At 40.8% G+C, this 21659-nt stretch overlaps 1 protein-coding gene across 1 annotated transcript in view; it reads right to left on the bottom strand.

Moving 5' to 3' along the window:
• The window catches only part of LOC124614921 (phospholipid scramblase 2-like), a 152907-nt gene that overhangs the window by 17378 nt on the left and 113870 nt on the right, over positions 1 to 21659 (bottom strand). The window contains exon 9 of the mRNA XM_047142984.1: positions 10553 to 10702. Within this exon, the coding sequence (XP_046998940.1) occupies positions 10553 to 10702 (150 nt within the window). The remainder of the gene's footprint in view (positions 1 to 10552; positions 10703 to 21659) is intronic.

The raw sequence follows: 21659 nt of genomic DNA, 5'->3' as shown, positions 1-21659 counted from the left end.
ATAGCATGACAAGGCTGCATGTCCAAAACATTGGGCCACGTCTAATTCATGTAGGAAAAAAGGCCACATTGCTTCTGTGTGTCAGTCCCCTAAAGTTCCTGTCAATGAGGACGAGACATCAGACATGGATGTTAACTGTGTGCTTTCTCAAACAAATAAGTTGTTTGTTACTGTTCGTGTTCTGGATAAAGACATTCGCATGCAAGTGGACACTGGCTCTGCAGTAACTCTCATTAATTCTCACACGTATTTGGAGTTGGGCTCCCCTCCCTTGTCTCCAGTTACGCGAAATCTGAGGACTTATAATAAACAGAAAATTCCTATCGTTGGCCAGTTTGATGCTTCCACTGCCTACAAGTCTGTTGTTCGGCCCCTCACGTTTTATGTGGTGGATCATGCGGGCACTGAAAACCTGTTCGGTTATGATGCTTTCCAGTTGTTTGGGTTCTCCATTGATGATGATGTGCACCTCATATCTGAGGATATTCCGTATCAACAGCTGGATGGATTGTGTTCTGAATTCTCGTCCATGTTCTCTGCTGGTCTGGGTCATGCCAAGGATTTTGAAGCCCACATTACTCTTAAACCTACAGCTCGCCCTAAGTTTTTCCGGGCACGCCCTATTCTGGTGGCGTTGCATGCACCTGTCAAGGCTGAGATAGACAGGTTAACAGCTCCAGGGATTCTCCTTCCTGTTACCTCCAGCGAATGGGCATCGCCAATCATGGTGGTTTCTAAACCAAACGGAAGTCTGCAATTGTGTGGTGATTTTAAAGCCACTGTCAATGCTCAGAGCCTCATTGACACTTATCCTCTTCCCCGTCCTGAGGAGTTGTTTACCAAGCTCGCTGTGGGCCAATTCTTTTCCAAACTTGACTTATCAGAGGCGTACCATCAGTTGCCGTTGGGTGTGTCTTCCAAGGAATTTCTCGTCATCAACACTCCTTGTGGGTTGTATCAGCACCAGTGGTTACCGTTTGGCGTCGCTAGCGCGCCGGCCATTTTTCAGCGGTTTTTGGAACAGCTCACGGCTTCTGTTCCCGGCTGCATAAACTATCTGGATGAGATTGTTGTCATGGGGGCCTCCACTGAGGAGCACCTTTGCAATTTGCGTTCCCTGTTTCGGGTTCTGCATTCGGCTGGGCTGAAGTGCAATCTGCACAAGTCACAGTTCTTCCAACCCTCCATCATGTATCTTGGTTTCCACTTGTCCCGTAAGGGTATACGTCCTCTACGTCAGCATGTTGCGGCCATTACCGCTCTACGGTAAAAGAACTTCAGGCGTTTCTAGGCAAGATTGCTTATTATCACAAATTCATTCCATCCGCGGCGGCGGTAGCTCATCCTCTGCATCAGCTGTTACACAAAAACGTTCCTTTCTGTTGGTCTGATGGGTGTGAGCAGGATTTTGTCCACCTGAAGGCTCATTTGCAGTTGGCGCCTTGTCTTGCCACATTCCGTCCGGGTCAGCACTTGGTTCTGGGAACTGACGCGTCCCAGTATGGCCTAGGGGCTGTTCTCGCCCATCGGTATGAGGATGGGTCGGAACGACCCATCACCTATGCTTCCAAGACCCTCAACGATGAGCAGCGGCTTTATTCTCAAATCGAAAAGGAGGCGCTCGCTATCATTTATGCTCTAAAAAAGTTCAGCGTTTTTTTGTATGGTTCTAAGTTTCACCTCATCACCGACCACAAGCTGCTGGTCTCTCTGTTCAGCCTATTGGTGTTGCTTCCGGATAAGGCAGCTCACCGCCTGCAACGTTGGGCCTTATACTTGTCTTGTTTTCACTATGAGATTGGTTCAAATGGCTCTGAGCACTATGGGACTCGACTGCTGAGGTCATTAGTCCCCTAGAACTTAGAACTAGTTAAACCTAACTAACCTAAGGACATCACAAACATCCATGCCCGAGGCAGGATTCGAACCTGCGACCGTAGCGGTCTTGCGGTTCCAGACTGCAGCGCCTTTAACCGCACAGCCACTTCGACCGGCTCACTATGAGATTCACTATCGGCCCACGGCCCAGCACGCCAACGCTGATGCGTTGTCGCGTTTGCCAATGGGCCCTGACCCGGTTTTCAATCGAGATGAACTACTCTGTTTCCACATTGATGAGGCAGAACGTCATGCGGTCAAGGGTTTTCTGCTTACAGGTTCACAGGTCACGTCGGCTACTGCGCAGGACCCGGTCTTGCGTCAGGTGATCGGTTTTATTCAACGGGGTTGGCCGGACAGGACCAAGGGCTGGGCATTGGATCCCCTTCGCAACTACCATGCTTTGTGCCTTCGTCTGTCTGTTTGTGATGGTGTTGTTCTTCTGGCCACGGATGGCACATCTCCACGGGTCATGGTGCCAGCCTCTCTTCGCAAAGATGTCCTCAAACTGTTGCATGAAGGCTTTTGGGGGATTTCTCGGACTAAGTCCCTGGCCCGCAGGCACGTTTATTGGCCCGGCATTGATTCAGACATCGCCCACATGGTTGCTGCGTGTGGTCAGTGTGCTCAACAACTGGCTGCACCCCATACAATGCCCTCTCCGTGGCCTGACCTGGCGCCGCCATGGGAACGGGTGCACGCTGACTTTGCCGGCCCCTTCCTCGGCACTTATTGGCTGCTGTTGATTGACGCCTTCTCAAAGTTTCTGTTTGTTGTTTGATGTCTGTCGCCCACCACTGTGGTGATGACACTGGCTTTGTCCAAAATCTTTGCGCTAGAAGGTCTTCCATCCACGATCGTCACGGACAATGGCCCTCAGTTCTCTTCACAGGCCTTCCGTGATTTTTGTACTGGACATGGGATTCATCAAGTTACAGCACCGCCATTCCATCCGCAAGCAGATGGGTAGGTCGAGTGCCTTGTCCGCACTTTCAAAAGCCAGATGAAAAATTTCCTTAGTGATTTTTCCACAGATGACGCTCTGTTGCATTTTCTGAGTTCTTATCGTTTCACGCCTCTGAGTGATCGCAGCCCTGCTGAACTCTTGCATGGCCGCCAACTGCGCACTCTACTGCACCTGCTTCACCGTGTCAGGCCTTGTACTGTGTCCCCTCGTGCGGGAAAATACTTTAGATCTCGCCCTAAATGGATTCCAGGGGTGGTCAAGGCTCTTCGCGGCCGCCGGCTTTGTGAAATACGTACGGACCACGGCATGGTTGTTCGCCATTATGACCAGATGCGCCCACAAGTGGTGGCCACACCAGTGCCACCGCCCCTTCCTTCGCCTCCACCAGCCCGAGAAGCCAGTCCTGTCGCTGCTGTCAATCTCCCGTGCGTGTTGCTGCAGCCGACGTCGCTACCGCTTCCGAGTCCGCCGGAACCGGCCCCAGTCGCGACGCTGCCTTCTCCGGGACCCATCTCGCTGGAGCACACCCCCAGGTCCATGACACCTATGGATGCTGCTCTGGAGTTTTCACCCATCATCTCATCCAGGAGGCACGTTCCATGCACGGGCTTCCGTCCTGGACATTTTCGACCGTACTCTCGTGTTTCTCCGCGGGATCTTCTCGGGGCCTCCCAAGAGGCCATGGATGTCTCCGCACTGTCCGTGTCTCCCAGGAAGTGAGTGTTTTTTTTTCAAGGGGGAAAAGTGTTGTGACAGTGCCATGACATTTAAGAGCGCTGCCACGTCAGTACGTGCAAACGGCGATAGAGGCGCTCCGCAACTCGGCTGAGCGCGGGAGCACCACCTAGCTACGAACGGCACCGGCCGCATCTCATGGCACGGCAGTCAAATGACCAATACGGAATTGGTAGCATGTAACCAGCTATTGTTTCTACGTTTGTATATCCACGCAATTTATTAGTGATTAAAGGTTATAACAATTACCTTCTGAAATAATTAAACCTATAGTTCTGAGACACTACCAATTTTTGTGGCTGATTTTGCCCTAACTATTGTTGGAGTTTGAACTTCAGCTACCTACTTCTATTACTTTAATTTTTCTGTACGGTATGATGTATGGTACTAATTATATAACTCACTAACTAATAATTTCACGAGTTTCAGTATGGTGCCTATACTTGTGAAGAAGGGGATTCAGACTGTGGAAGCATAATAGCATCCATATATTTTTCTAAATTTCTAATAAGTAACATTTTTATAAGCCAAATTTTAGTGAAAGTTTGTAGTTCATTCAAAACAGCCAAATTCAACCTAATCAATTTTCAAAGTATTATGTAGTTGAAACTTCCTGGCAGATTAAAACTGTGTGCCCGACCGAGACTCGAACTCGGGACCTTTGCCTTTCGCGGGCAAGTGCTCTACCAACTGAGCTACCGAAGCACGACTCACGCCCGGTACTCACAGCTTTACTTCTGCCAGTACCTCGTCTCCTACCTTCCAAACTTTACAGAAGCTCTCCTGCGAACCTTGCAGAACATAGCACTCCTGAAAGAAAGGATATTGCGGAGACATGGCTTAGCCACAGCCTGGGGGATGTTTCCAGAATGAGATTTTCACTCTGCAGCGGAGTGTGCGCTGATATGAAACTTCCTGGCAGATTAAAACTGTGTGCCCGACCGAGACTCGAACTCGGGACCTTTGCCTTTCGCGGGCAAGTGCTCTACCAACTGAGCTACCGAAGCACGACTCACGCCCGGTACTCACAGCTTTACTTCTGCCAGTACCTCGTCTCCTACCTTCCAAACTTTACAGAAGCTCTCCTGCGAACCTTGTAGTTTACAAAATAGCGCTTTGTTCTAGAGCCATTTGAGCCACACAGTCTGCACTCTGGCCAGAAAACAGATGCAACATCCAAATTATTCCAATCCATATGTAGCATACAGCAAACCAGTGCTTAACAGTATTGGTTAAAAGCAGTCTTGGTTGCAATTTTACTTTTTTATTTTTCAATGACATGTTTCACTTTATTTCGGCATCTTCAGGTTATTTTTTGATGGATGCAAGAGGCACCAAGATCTTCATAACACGTTCCCATTCACAGGATGATGATATGCAGATCTTGGTGCCTCTCGCGTCCATCTAGACAAGATAACCTGAAGATGCCTAAATAAGGCAAAATGCATCGTTGACAAATAAAAAACTGAAATTGCAACCAACACTGTTTTTAACCAATACCAATAGATGTAACATCTGTATAGGTAGGAATGGGATATTTCATTGCAGTCAGCTTGGTAGAGTTAATAACTCATGAAATGTAACATGCCCAAGTCATACTTCATGTCCCTTTGTTTGTGTCTTAATAACTTGGTGACATTACTTTCTAATTATTTACTGTTGTGAGTATGTGTCGGATGTGGTTCATGGTGTTAGCTCTTAACAATGACCTAATGGTATAGTGATAATCAACTGCCATCATATACAGTGTTAACTAATGAGAACATATGGTGACTAAGTAAACTTGTATAATTCTGGTGCCTCTTTTCAATCCAAAAGATATTGTGTTATTTTACATAGTACCTATAATGTTAATTGCCCTTTTGCCACGCTAAACAATTACTAATTATCTTGTTGAGATTAATCCTGCTGCACTAGGACTGTGTAATAAGAAGTATGAATAAGTGCAGTGTGTCACTATTCATTTACCTGCATTTAGCAGAACTTGTGAGAATAGAACTGGCGAGAAACACTAAATTTTAACCATATTGAGAATGGTATTGAAAGTAACTGAAATTCTCAGCATACTGTACAGACTATGTTACTGAAGCTACCCTTCTGTAACCAACTGTTTTCAACCAGTTTCAATGATAAAGAGGAGCATGATGAAGAGTAACATGCAAGCTACTGAGGGCAACAGAGCTGGTAATGTGAATTAGTTATAATGTGAGTGTAAGAATTTCATGATCCTGAAAAATACTTTACAAAATTTATGGGTATCTACTATGAATAATATCTTTACTACTCACTTGTTCTAAACAAATACTTCATTTGCACAGTCCCAGAAAATAATTTCACAAGGTAACTAGGAGTGAAAATATGCAGAATAAGCCAAAAGGGTTGACTCAGATCAACGCAATAGGCATAACAAAATAAACTGAGCTTGTCAATTAGTTTTATCTAAGTGTTGACTCCATTTCAATTTGTTATTCAGCTGGGCACCAAGGATTTTACACACTGTGCTTCATGCAGTATGTGACTGTTAACATCTACTTCTGGTGATAAAACATCATTATTGTTTGTTTGAAATTGTATGAGCCTTATGACATTATGACTCAAACTGTTAATTATGACTCATTTAACATCATGTTCACCTATCATCTGATCCGTGTGTGTCAGGACTGTGTTTGGTCTCTTCATTTGTATGCTTGTATCATCAGCAAATATTATACATGGAACTCAGGGTAAAAAAGAAAAGCTGAAATGCTTCATTCCATTTTTCAAACGCACCTTCACAAAAGAAAATGCAGGAGAATTTCCCCAATTTAAGCCTTGTATCACTGAAAAGATGAATGAAACAAATATTAGTGTCACCTGAAATTGTTAAAACTGAAAAAGCTCCAGGGCCCAATTCAGATTCGGATTCCAATGGTATCATCATCAGATTCTATACTGAGTTTGTAGCTGACATAGCCTCTCTTCTGACTTTAATCTATTGTAGATCCCTCAAAAAATAGACTATGCCCAGTTCCTGGAAAAGAGCACAGGTGATACCCATCTACAAGAAGGGTAGTAGAAGTGAGCCCCAAAATTACCACCCAAATCCTTGACACTGATTTATTGCAGAATGTTAGAACATATTCTGAGCTCAAACATAATGAGATACCTTGAACAGAATGTCCTCCTCAATGCCACCCAGCATTGATTCCAAAAACATTAAGTGTGTCAAACCTGATTAGCAATTTTCTCACATGACATACCGAAAGCTTTGGATACAGGCAGTAACATAGATGCAGTATTTCTTGATTTCTGAAAAGCATTTAACTCAGTACCACACCCAAACTTATTGTCTTAAGTTTGATCAAATGGGTACCAAGTGAAATTTGTGACTGGGTTGAGGACTTTCAGTAGTGAGGATGCAGTATTTTATTTTGGATAGAGATTTATCATCAGATGTAGAAGTAACTTCAGGTGTGCACCAGGGAAGGGAGTTGGGACCCTAGCTGTTCATGTTGTACATTAATATCCATTCAGGCAGTATTAATAGTAACCTCAGACTTTTTGCAGATGATGCAGTTATCTATGATGAAGTACTGCCTGAAAGAAGCTCTTGATCAGATCTTGATAAGATTTTTGCACACACAGAGGCATTCAGACAGTCATTCTACTCACACTCCATACATGAATGGAATGGGAAGAAATGTAAAACTGTAAACCTCACAAAGTGAAAAAATAGTAACCTATAATTATAATTTTAATGAGACACTTTCGGACTCAGCCAACTCACACAAATACCTGAGTGTAACATCTTCTATGTATGTGAAATGGAATGATCACACAGACTCAGTTGTGGCAGAAGCAGGTGTTAGCCTTTCATTTATCAGTAGAGTACTGGAGAATTTCAATTAGTCTGCAAAGGAGATTGCTTACAAATCACTCATACAACCAGTCCTAGAATATAGCTCAAGTGTATGGGATTTATGCCAAATAGGACAAACAGGGGTATTTAATGTATACAGAGAAGAGCAGCTTGAATTGTCACAGGTTTGTTTGATCCATGGGAGCATGTCACAGAGATACTGAAGGAACTGTACTGGAAGACTCTGGAAGATAGATGCAAACTCTCCCAAGGAAGTCTATTAACAAAGTTTCAATAACTGACTTTAAATGATGACTCTAGGAATATACTACAATCCACTGTGAATTGCTCACACAGCAAACAGGGATCATGAGGATAAGATTAGAAGAATTTCTGCACACACAGAGGCATTCAGACTGTCATTCTTCTTACACTCCATACATGAATGCAATGGGAAGAAACCCTAATATGGTACACTCAGACATAACCTCTGCCATGCATGTCATGGTAGTTTACAGACTAAGATGTAGATGTAGATTTTGGAACTGCCCTTTAAAATCATTGGAGGATTATTATTTATGTAAGCTACAAACAAGAAGGGGCTCTGTACCAATCACTGTGGTGTTACAGATTTTATGGTTTCCCATTGTGGAGATATTTTCATGCTTGGGATACAGTCTGTGAATGAAACCCTCTGTTTTCTGTTATGACTTTAAGGTTTCCATCAACAAAGAAGGTTTCCATTAAAGCCATAAAATTATTGATTAATGTGTATACAGCAGAGTTGTTTTTCCTGCCAGTCTGGTTCGAATTTAAGCACCAAGTATACATAATAGGAAAACTCATGGGACCTGACAAGGATGGCTTGATTGTCATCAAAGTATTATGCATAAATTGGAAGCAACAACCATGCTGTAGACCCAAAAGCACATTATTGCTGCTATAACACTTTAATTTTCTGAGTAAATCTTGTAATCAACACAATAAAAGGTTTTGGCAAAGCTACACGAGTATAGCTCTGTTAGGACTTCATTTATGAGATCTTGTATTCTTTTCTGAGTATAGAGTCCCTTACAAAAGTCAAACTGAGAGGCATTTCACAAGTTTTGCTCAGCTAAATAAATCAGTATGCTATTGTGGTCATAGAAACCATTGACTATCAATTGTATAGCTAAATTATTTCTGATTATTGGGCCTAAAAACAAATTATAGACAAACACAGTGTGTGCACTTACAGTATATTATTTCATCATGTCTTAATCTGACCACAGTGTGTTACAATTTTTTGGTTGTCCTCATCTAACCTTATCATACCACATTGCATATTAATCCATAACACTTTTGACATCATATCATCTTACATAATCCACATACCACTGTGCTTACTTGTTCTATATCATACTGTACTTGTCATACTGTGAACAATTTACGGAGCAGTAAAGTGTAGCTACAATTGTAATTATAGATATTAGTCCCACTCTCATTGAGACAAGCTTAAATTACTAAATTGAACAATCCTCTACAGCTAACAAAATCTGTGCCAGATGCTATACAGATTTTGCATCTGAGTTACTTACACTTGTAAACACAATATACCATTGTATGCGTAATATACAATGGTATACACTGGCTGGAAGAGAGCACAGACCACAAAATTTAGACCTACAACTAAAGTGGTAGAAGACAGACAAATCTACCCATGTCATGATATTAAGTATCAAATGAAATTTTTGAGTGTGTGGATGACTTATTGGTAGTGAGGATAGCATGTTATGATGGATGAAAAGTCATTGTGGATGTATAAGTAACTTCAGGCATGCCCCAGAGAAGTGTGCTGGGACATCTCCTCTTTATGTTGCATATTAAAAACTTAACAGACAATTTAGTAGCAACCTCCAACTTAAGCACCTGATGCAGTTATCTGTGATGAAGTACTACTTGAAGAAACCAGCACAAATGTCTTTTCACATCTTCATAAGATATCAAAGTGGTACGAAGATTAGCTATTCAGGTTAAGACATCAGAACTGTGAAATTGTGAAACTCAAAAACTTAAAACCCCATGGCTGGAATATTAGTGAATAACAAATGGAATCAGTCAACTCATACAACCATCTGGGTCTAACAATTTATGGTGATATGAAATGGAACAAATGGATAGGTTCAGTTGTAGGTAAATCAGTTGGCATACTTTGGTTCACTAATAGGAGTCAAGGAAAATGTAGTCAGCTTACAAATGAGATTCCTTCCATAATGCCCTTGTACCCATTCTACAATGTTGCTCAGGTGTGTGACGCCCATGCCAATGAAGGGACACTGAACATACACAGAGAAGGGTAGTACAAATGGTACCAGATCTGTCTGAGTCATGGGGAAGTAGGCATATCATGCAAATACTAAAAAACCTGTATGAGCTGACATTTGAAGATAAATGCAGCTAACACAAGAAGTCACCTTACAGAGTTTTAAGAGCCAATAATAAGTGAGGAATCTACTATCACAGTAAATCCCCTTACGTACCAATTATCTAATACAGCAACAAAGATAAGGCTAGAGTGAAAGAGAGCGTAAAAAAGGAATTTCAGCAATCAGTCTCCCATGCCCTATATGAGAATGAGAAGAAACTCTGACAGTTGGTACAGTGAGAAGCATCCTCTGCCAGGTGGTTCACAGGGGACTGCCCAGGGTGTAGACGTATATATTTATTCTGTTCTACACTAATAAAGAAAAATAAAGATAGAGTAAGACATGTACAATGAGACAAATATCAAAGAGAAAAGATGGTGACTACTGAGATAGTTCATTTACAAGGGCACAATCAGTTTCTTTTCCCATTCTTCCCAAAAGAAAGCTTGCCCTCTGTTTGTAATGAACTCAATATCAACAGATATAAACCTTAATCTTCTGTCTTTTTTAAGGTTTTTTGCATAACATCCTAAATTTCTCGCTATCTCTTTCATTTTGTACAAGTTTCCAAAGAGTTCAATGTTTATGTTTCATGTTTTCTTGAGCTCACCAATGTATCTTATTGTCATCTTTCATTTTTATGTGCATTAGCATTCTCAGGAGTATAAATTTTATAAATAATCCTCTCATACAATTAATTAGACTAGTAAATATTATTAAAAGTATTACCAAAAGAAATCCAGCTCCCAAAAAGACAGCTTTCATCTTTGGATGCAAATTATCTGTTGGAAATGTCACTATTATGTTAAAATCTCCAGTCAAATTGTTCCATTCATGAACAATTGTTGAAAGCTGGGTCAGGCCATCTCGGCTAAGAACCTGCAAAACAGAAGAATTTAAGCAAATAATTTGCTGTTTGTCTATAACATCTTCAACAGATTGTGTATGAGTATGTGTTTGATCGAGTGGGCGCGCGCGCACGCGCCCACACACACACACACACACACACACACACACACACACACACACACACACACACACACACACACACACACATATATATATATATATATATATATATATATATATATATATATATATATATATATATATTATGTAGGTGTATTAAGTAATATTTACTCGGTGAACTTAGAGAGTGACTACTGAATAATTCAATGTTTCATTGCACACATTATTTTCAGATGGAAATTATTATTAGAAGTTCATAAGGGAATAATCAATAAACAAATAATAAACAACAATAAAAAAAAGCGTTTATTAGAAACTCTCGACATTTCTTGAAATATGTAATATTTAAGGGTTGTTTTGTTCATATCTGTTATCAATCATTCCTGCTTGTCATTGTTCCATGACATTTTGTTCTTGTTAACTGATCTTTTTTTCTGATAATCATTTGCTTTTAGTTACCTACATTTTTCCATTGATTACCTTTTCTTTGTCATTGTATGGCAATTTAATTTCATATTTGCTGTCTCTTCTTTATTACAATGAATTTTTCTGCTTGCCAAATTTTGTTCATGTTTGGGAACTGTTTTTCTCAATTGAGAGATCTTCCTCTGCCTCTTTTCAGTCTTCTTATAAATACAGGCGTTCTAAATGTGGATTTCAGAGGAAAAACTTTAATGTTATTATTGTTTGTGAAGTTACATTCATTCCTGCTCCATTGTCCATACATCTTGTTGAGGAGAACAGAATGTGGACAAGACAAAGAATAACAATTCACAAGGAAATCATAGAAACAAAATCTGTATTAACAATAAACTGTAACTTTACTCAGTAATGCTTTTCTTTTTTATGCCACATAAATTTAATCCCGTAGGCCTGAATTAGAAAGAGGGCTGTTACTTCAGAAAAAGATGCTTTCTTCTTGATTAATCTAGATTGCTGCTATTTATCTGCTATTGGTAGTTTAATATTTACTGAATACATTCTTCTCCAATTACCATTTTATCATTTTATCACGATCTGTAACTATTGAGTCTCTTTTACAGCACATTACTACTTATCCTGCAGTGTTACTGATAAAGGTTTCTGCCAGCCACGTAGGTAATAGGTCTCTGGGAACATTGTGAGCTGCAAGAAGTTGAACTGTCTCTGACATTCAAGGGATAGGATCTTTGGAGGAGAAAAATCAGAGACTAGCAGTGCGTCCTTGTCATTCTAATGGTGTGGAATCTCTGAAAATTCAGTGTATGCAATAAAACGATTCATGTATAACCAAATAATATGTGATATGGCAGTGGTTCTAACGTGCCTTGATACCCGACTTCCATACTGGTGATGCTGCGTTTCCCTCTGAATACATGACATATTAGCATTTGATAATATTTAGTCAGATTGCACAGTGTGGCTGACACACTTTGTAACTATCACCACAGTGGTTCTGGCTTACATCAGAAACAATGTTGTTTTTATGCTAATCACATCACAAAAAACAGAGAGTGCTGTTGATCTCCACAATGATCACACAGACAGCCATGTGTCAACTATAACTCCCAGTATGGACCTCTTATTAGACAACAAGGTGAATACACCAACAGACAGTGCTCCAAATCAGTTCAATAAACAGTATACATCATGTGTTAAACATTGCTCCTTCCATCACCTCCATGCCATGTATTGGATATGAGCACCCACACTCCATACTGACATGACCTGTTGCATTGAATAAATAATCAGCAGCCATGTGCACTGGCCCATGACCACCTGTGGTGCTTATCCTTACTGCATTTATTTATATCAAATGGGTCACCTTCCAACTATACTCATTACAATGGACCCACCCCACCACTATAAACACTGGTGCCATGGGTCAACAATCCTCCAGGTTAGTACAAGGCAATGCACGGTGTTGACAAACAGTGCTTCCATTATTCCGACCTTCTGCTCCATAGCATTCATGCACATGCTTGAAGACAGTACAGTGCACCACACTGTTATGACAGAAAGTTAACCCAGATATTACAAACAATTCTGTGTCTGTCCAGCAGATCTGCAGATCATGAAGAATGCTCTTGATGAACTGCTCAAGATAGGAATCATGTGACCATTAGGCAGTCAGTAGGCCGCCATGATCAAACTTGTCCTGAAAAGAAATGGTACCATGAGGCTCTTTTGGGATTACAGGGTTCTTAGTTCAAGGGAAATTCCTGATTGTTACCAGATTCCTAACATTCAAGATTTTACTCATACACTTCTGGGGGCCACAGCATTCGCTCTAATTGACTGTAAACAGACACACCTGCAGATCCCAGTGCCCTCAGATGATGTGAAAACTGCCATTATTAGCCCCTTCAATTACCATTATATGCCTTATGGCTTGAAGAAAGCAGCCCTAATGTGGCAGTGACTCATTGATGGACCCTTCTTCTGCCTCCCCCACTGCTACATGCATTTAGATTATATTTCAACCTATTGCAATAACCTCAAAGCCCTCTAGTTTATTTAGAGCAGGTCAAGGAGGGGGGGGGGGCAGTTTACCATTAATGAAGCTAAATATCTACTTAAATAACCTAAGGTCACATTCCTGGGCCAAACCCTGAATGTGGGTTGCATCCACACCATGGTGGAATGTGATTATAAGAGAAAGAATCTACCTATACCACAGGCATACCACAACTTATGCCATTTCCTCAGGACACTAAACTTTTACTGCTGCAATTTACCACAAGCAGCTGCTTCAGTCACCAATGACAGACACACTGCCCAGAAAGGTCAAACACGGTAAAAAAAAAGGGTTTAATGGATAGTAGCATTACAGACCCTGGAACAATCACTAGTTAATGCTATCACCATATCCTGTCCCAATCTAAATGTGTGACATGTGACTTGTCGTTTCGACAGATGCTAGCAATACTGCGGAGGGGGGCTGTCCTGTGTCAAATCCTCAACAATGTACTGCAGGCATCTAGATTCTTCTCCAGGAAGCTCATGCCCCCCTAGTCTGAGTGGTCTGCCATTAACTGCAAGCTGCCCAAGTTCTATGCTTTGATCAAACAGTTTTGAGAGGACATAAAAGTGCACAATGTAGTGGTTTATACTGACCGTTTGTGGACACAATCAAAATCAGCCTATGCGATTTCCACTTAATAGACCTCATTTTGCAGTACAATACTGATATCTACCATGTTAAAGTGGCAGACCACACGATTGCACATTACCTCTCTTAGATCAGTACAATTTTGTTACAATACGGCTATGAAATTAGGGCTATAGGGCAAGTCAATGATCCTTCCATTGACAAAATCATTGCAAATCAGATGATTTATCTTTGAGTCAAACACTGAACCTTAACCAATAGTGAGCTAACACTGTTGTGTGATGTACCCCAGGATAGAATACGCCCAATTGTGCTATACAATTATTGATGGGGAGTGTTAAACACCTGCCGGCCGTGGTGGTCTCGCGGTTCTAGGCGCGCAGTCCGGAACCACGCGACTGCTACGGTCGCAGGTTCGAATCCTGCCTCGGGCATGGATGTGTGTGATGTCCTTAGGTTAGTTAGGTTTAACTAGTTCTAAGTTCTAGGGGACTGATGACCTAAGATGTTAAGTCCCATAGTGCTCAGTGCCATTTTGTTAAACACTTTACCCAACTTGAGCCACCCAGGAATCAGAACACACCTAGTCACAGACATGATGCTGGGCACAAGTCTGCCTAGGCTGCCAATGAAGCAAAAGCAGCTGACACAACCAGTCACATCCCAGACACTTGCTAGTACCATAAGTACATTTCAAACAAGTAAATATGAATATTATTGAACCTCTTCTTCAGTTGGAATGCTTCTGTTACCTGTTTTTGGCAAGTAACAGAAGATCAGGATGGGTTGAGGCAGTACCTATGAGCACTATTGCAGTGGAAACAACAGTGTGTCCATTTGTAGAAATGTGGATTATGCAATTCAGAATCCCAGAACATATCACCATGGACCAAGGCCAGCCATTTGAGTTCTCCCTCTTCACTGCCCTGTGCTTCCTGTGCAGTATCAATTGCACATGCACCACATCTCATCACCACCAAAGAAACAGGCTGGTTGAGAGGTGGCTCAGGACTATGAAGGTGGCTCTGATGTGGCATGGTAGGTTCCTGGTTTGAGGCACTGCCATGGATACTCCTTAGCATTTAGGTCCCATGCAGCAAAAATCTATCACTTCCTATAGATTTTTGCACAGCCTATATGCTATGCTGCTGCCAATATTTACAGACTGAGTTCACACGCGTGCATGTGCTGCCACCATCACCACACATGCAGCCAGAAACCTTGATTTATGAGTCCCTTCACCAGTGTGAGTTCTAAATGATATTTAATGACACCATACATCTAGTTCACCGGTCATCTCATAAAGGGCTTAACAAATTGCTGTCCTGTGGCAAATAACATTTCAACATGCTAGTGTACGGCACAGCAACAACAGTGTTATTGGCTCAAACCTGTCTGGGTTCTACAGGATGATTACACTACGCCCCTTGCAGACATCAGACCACAAGATTCCAACACAGATAAGCAGGCTATGCCAGTACTGACAACCTCATCCCTGGTGCCAGTACCACCTAGTCTGCCATTCATGGAGCTGTCAATGCCATCTGCTGCACTGGGTGTTGCCCATGAATCACCACATCAGATGGTCAACTCAACACCTCATACTCACCTGTACACTCTTTACTAACACAACCTCTCCCCGCTCTGTGCCAGACAATGAATACCTACATATGCCCCAGAGACCTCAAACAAGCTCACCATCATAATTTGGCAGCCATCTGACACACAACTCAATGAGAAATGGTTCAAATGTGTCTTGCTCATGCACAAGCCAAGGCACAGTTGGTCTGGCAATCTCACCCATCATTCAATGTTGGTACAACCCTCAGTGCTCTGTAGTCTCCATGAGGAGCTTGTGACGAAGCAAGCTGGGATCTCTTTACTTCCTTTCTTGTTTTGCCATCTGCCTCCTTAAATTCACTTTTTTATTTTTGACTAATTACTATTAACATAAGTGAATACAATCTGCATCTTCATAAAAGAGAAAGCCTGGCTCTCAGTCAGTTTTGTGTATGTCATCAATTTCTTAATTTGACTATTCCTAGTTAATATCTTTTGTTATAAGGTGAAATCACTAATTTTTTCATGAATTAAATTATATTGTTAACCTAAAAACAAATATAAAGTCTGTAATAATTACAGACATTTGGAAGAACTACTAGGATTCTTACAGTTTTTATTTGGCTCTTTTTGAAAACATATTAGCAAAATCAGCCCTTAATTAATTCCAAAATAATTACCAATTTTGTCAAAAGTAGTGTTTGTATAACTATATCAGTTAATTTCATCATCTAAACAAATAATTTGGCCTAATCTTTGTGGTAGAAGAAACTATTATAAAGAAGGAACGTTTTGATAGATACAGTTAATTGAATGAGTTACGTTTTGATTGTAATTTCTGTAACTTAAACATTAACCAATGTATAGGCTCAGTACCTATTAATGTGACGATATATAAAGACCCAAATTTTGGTACTACCTGTTAGTCCATATCCGATTTTCAGACAAGAAACCTATATTGGTTCGACCAACAACAATGCATCAACTTAACCATGAAATAAGTGTAACACAAATACACTGTGTGCTAAAATAATAGCAGTGTCTGTTCAGTACTGTTATATGTACCATATTATTCTGCAAGAACTGTAGGTTTTTACTGTTCATAGATGTTCAATGGTAAACTATTGCAGCAGTATGCTGATGTTTGGTTGCAAATTATTAATGAGGCTTATCAAAAGTTAACCAATAGTGAACTGGCCATATCAACAGTATAATATTGTAGGGTTGTGAACAGTGAAAATAATGATTTGTGAAATGCAACTGTGCAACTGTAGGCTACATCACTTACAGTAGTCAGTGTTGAACTTCCACACCCCATTTTTCAGCCAGTATAACAAGGTATTTCGTCAACACTGAAGACTATCAACAAAGAACAATAAAGCAAGCAAATTCCTCAAGCTCAGTGGAAATATAAAGAGCTTTGAGAGGTCAGAACTCTGATGTCCCAGTAAGAGGGTCTTTGTAGGAGAAAATGCAGAGACTAGCAATAAAATTTTGACACTGTAAAGGTAGAAGCTCTGTAAATTCACTCTAGGCAATAAAATGATTCATGCATAACCAATTCATACATCATTCAGTTGTGGTTCTAGTATGCCTTAGTATCATACTTACACAGGCTTACACCATAAAATTCCTGAATTTAAAAATTCAAGTAATTTATGGGAAGAGTGGCTCATGAGGAATGCTTCTAATTTTCTTTTGAACTGATTTAAATTCCCAATTCTTTGTTTACATCATAACTTGTTGAATGTCTTCATGCTATAACATGTAACTCATATCTGAATAAATTCAGGGGGCTAAAAATTTTAGCAACAGTAGCATTACTAAATGGAGAGTATCATGAGCACAATACAAGAAGAAGGAATGACTATCATACAGAAAGAAGTAGGCTAACATTAACAGACAAAGAACCTGTACTTGCTGGGTACATACTGTACAACAGTTTATTGCAATGTACAAACATGATAGAAAGTATGTATCTTTTTAAAAGAAAATTAAAAAGATGCCTGATCAGTATGTGCCCTTACAGTGTTCAAGAATATCTTGATATAAAAAATTAAATAGTGTGTCAATATACATTGCAAAGGCAACTGTAACAAATGTAAAACTGTGTATAAAGTAGCTTCAAATATGTAAGATATATGAAACAATAATTTGAGGCAAAACACTGATGCTGTTATCCTTTACTTTTTCTGTTTTTCTTAGCAGTGCTGAGTGCAGACCAACAACTTACAGAGAAATGAACTATATTATCTTTGGTGTCTTCTGTTCCAGCGATGATGACAACCTATAATTGGAGTTGAATTTTTTAAAGAGGCCAGTGAGGGCAAATGGCTATGATAGTTTTCCAACCAACAGGACTTTTAGGTGAAATATTAATCACACTAATAACAATGATGAGGAACAGCCTTTGCATTCCATTAGTTACCGTTATTTCTGGGGTCACTGACCACATAAGCAGAATTCTAAAGCAAAATGGTATCTAGATATTTTTCTTTAGTCAAAACAAAAAAAAAAAATGGATGCACCTGAGTGCCTCCACAATATAGACATCTATCAAGTCACATGTGGCTGTGCCAAAGAGTATACAAGCGAAATGGGAAGAACTGTTAAAGAACACAGTAAGGAACATGTATGGCACACAAGGCTACAACAAAGTGTAAAATCGGTCGTAGCAGAACATCATGAGAACTGTGGTCCTGACATCGATTTTAATAATGTATGTGTGCTGACTAAGGAAACCACCATTTACAGAAGAAAGGTCTGAGAAGTGGCTGAAATTTCCAAGAACACATGTAATTTCAATAGATAGGATGGCTATAGGCTTCCAGTGTCATGCCTCCCCACCATCAAGGAAGTAAATATGCGGCTGCGGTGTGAGAGCAATACAAACAATGCAACTCAAATTCACCTCAGTGTACAATAATATTTTGTGTAAACATTCTCCTTCTCTTGCTCTGTCCATTTTGCATCTAGCCGATGATGACTAACCAATAGCAGCAGGAGGAATTTCAACCAGTAAGCCTTCTCCAGTGTAAGTGTGGAATAGTGCCTGTCTATGCAATGACGATGGGCCACCGATAGTATCCACAAGAGTTTAGCCTAGTATCCACAAGAGTTTAGCCAATAACACCCCTTCTTCTGCACCATGTTGAGAATATTAGACTATGATGATGACCCAACAATGGTTGTTGTTGTTGTTGTCTTCAGTCCTGAGACTGGTTTGATGCAGCTCTCCATGCTACTCTATCCTGTGCAAGCTTCTTCATCTCCCAGTACTTACTGCAACCTACATCCTTCTGAATCTGCTTACTGTATTCATCTCTGGGTCTCCCTCTATGGTTTTTACCCACCACGCTGCCCTCCAATGCTAAATTTGTGATCCCTTGATGCCTCAGAACATGTCCTACCAACCGGTCCCTTCTTGTCAAGTTGTGCCACAAACACCTCTTCTCCCCAATTCTGTTCAATACCTCCTCATTACTTACATGATCTACCCATCTTATCTTTAGCATTCTTCTGTAGCACCACATTTCAAAAGCTTCTATTCTCTTCTTGTCCAAACTATTTATCATCCATGTTTCACTTCCATACATGGCTACACTCCATACAAATACTTTCAGAAACGACTTCCTGACACTTAAATCTATACTCGATGTTAACAAATTTCTCTTCTTCAGAAACGCTTTCCTTGCCATTCCCAGTCTACATTTTATATCCTCTCTACTTCGACCATCTAAATGATTAATGGAAAATCTCATATAAGATGTGAAACAAATACTAACAAAGAGATAGAGGGACTGGCCAGTACTTACCTCAGCTCAGTACAGCCGAAAGATACACATAAAACACAACTGAAAATTTACATTCCTAGCTTTCGGAACTTTGTTCCTTCATCAGGGAGGAGAGAGGGGAAAAAAGGGAAGAAGGGAAAGTGGATAACCATGCCTCCATCCTTGCTACCCTCCCTGTTTACCTTTCCCTGTTGCTTCATAACCTGGGTTGCGAGTAACTGAATCCACTTTCCCTTCTTCCCTTTCTTCCCCTCTCTCCTCCCTGATGAAGGAACAAAGTTCCGAAAGCTAGGAATGTAAATTTTCAGTTCTGTTTTATGTGTATCTATCGGCTGTACTGAGCTGAGGTAAGTACTGGCCAGCCCCTATATCTCTTTGTTAGTATTTGTTTCACTACTTTGACCATCATCAGTTATTTTTCTCCCCAAATAGCAAAACTCCTTTACTAATTTAAGTGTCTTATTTCCTAATGTAATTCCCTCAGCTTCACCTGGCTTAATTTGACTACATTCCATTATCCTCGTTTTGCTTTTGTTGATGTTCATCTTACACCCTCCTTTCAAGACACTGTCCATTCCGTTCAACTGCTCTTCCAAGTCCTTTGCTGTCTCTGACAGAATTACAATGTCATCGGTGAACCTCAAAGTTTTTATTTCTTCTCCATGGATTTTAATACCTACTCCAAACTTTTCTTTTGTTTCCTTTATTGCTTGCTCAATATACAGATTGAATAACATCGGGGACAGGCTACAACCCTGTCTCACTCGCTTCCCAACCGCTGTTTCCCTTTCATGCCCCTCGACTCTTATAACTGCCATCTGGTTTCTGTACAAATTGTAAATAGCCTTTAGCTCCCTGTATTTTACCCCTCCCATCTTTAGAATTTGAAAGAGAGTATTCCAGTCAACATTGTCCAAAGCTTTCTCTAAGTCTACAAATGCTAGAAACGTAGGTTTGCCTTTCCTTAATCTATTTTCTAAGATAAGTCGTAGGGTCAGTATTGCCTCACATGTTCCAACACTTCTGTGGAATCCAAACTGATCTTCCCCGAGGTCGGCTTCTACCGGTTTTTCCATTCGTCTGTAAAGAATTCGCGTTAGTATTTTGCAGCAGTGACTTATTAAACTGATAGTTCAGTAATTTTCACATCTGTGAACACCTACTTTCTTTGGGATTGGAATTATTATATTCTTCTTGAAGTCTGAGGGTATTTCACCTGTCTCATACATCTTGCTCACCAGATGGTAGAGTTTTGTCAGGACTGGCTCTCACAATGCTGTCAATAGTTCTAATGGAATGTTGCCTACTCCCAGGGCCTTGTTTCGACTCAGGTATTTCAGTGCTCTGTCAAACTCTTCACGCAGTATCGTGTCTCCCATTTCATCTTCATCTACATCCTCTTCAATTTCCATAATATTGTCCTCAAGTATATCGCCCTTGTATAGACCCTCTATATACTCCTTCCACCTTTCTGCTTTCCCTTCTTTGCTTAGAACTGGGTTTCCATCAAAGCTCTTGATATTCATGCAAGCGGCTCTCTTTTCTCCAAAGGTCTCTTTAATTTTCCTGTAGGGAGTATCTTACCCCTAGTGCGATAAGCATCTACATCCTTACATTTGTCCTCTAGCCATCCCTGATTAGCCATTTTGTACTTCCTGTCAATCTCATTTTTGAGACGTTTGTGTTCCTTTTGGCCTGCTTCATTTACTGCATTTTTATATTTTCTCCTTTCATCAATTAAATTCAATATTTCTTCTGTTACACTGACCATCATCATTAATCCGTTGGGCGGATTCAATCCGGCACCGGCACACCTACCCAAGTCCAGGAAGCAGTGCATTTAGTGCTCACAGCCTCCCTGGCGGGTTTGAACTGATCTCTCAATTATGTCCCATAAATGTTCAGTGGGATTATTTTGGGTGAACTGACTGTCCAAAACATTTTTCAAATTTTCCAGAATGTTCTTCAAACCAGTCATGTACAAATGTGGCCCTGTGACATGATGCATTATTATCCATAAGAATTCCATAATTGTTTGGGTCCATAAAGTCTATGCATGCCTCCAAATGGTCTCCAAGTCACTGAACATAACCATTTACAGTCAATGACACGATCTTTTGCACCAAAGGATCCAGTCCATTCCATGTGATCACAGCCCAGACCATTATGGAGCCACCATCAACTCACACAGTGACTTGTTGACAACTTGGTTCCATGGATTTGTGGGGTCTATGCTAGACTTAAGACATTTGATCAGGCCATGGTCTTGCAGTTATCTAAGGTCCAACTGATATGGTCATGAGCCCAGGGGAGCTGCTATAGACAAAGTTGTGCAAAGTCACTCATCTCAGTAATCTGCTGCCGTAGACCATTAATGTTAAATTTTACTGTGCTGTCATAACAGATGTGTTCGTCACACATC

The sequence above is a fragment of the Schistocerca americana genome, chromosome 1, assembly GCF_021461395.2.
Source record: "Schistocerca americana isolate TAMUIC-IGC-003095 chromosome 1, iqSchAmer2.1, whole genome shotgun sequence".
Lineage (NCBI taxonomy): Eukaryota > Metazoa > Arthropoda > Insecta > Orthoptera > Acrididae > Schistocerca > Schistocerca americana.
Note: the sequence above shows the minus strand (reverse complement) of the source record. Positions and strands in the feature narration are given on the sequence as shown.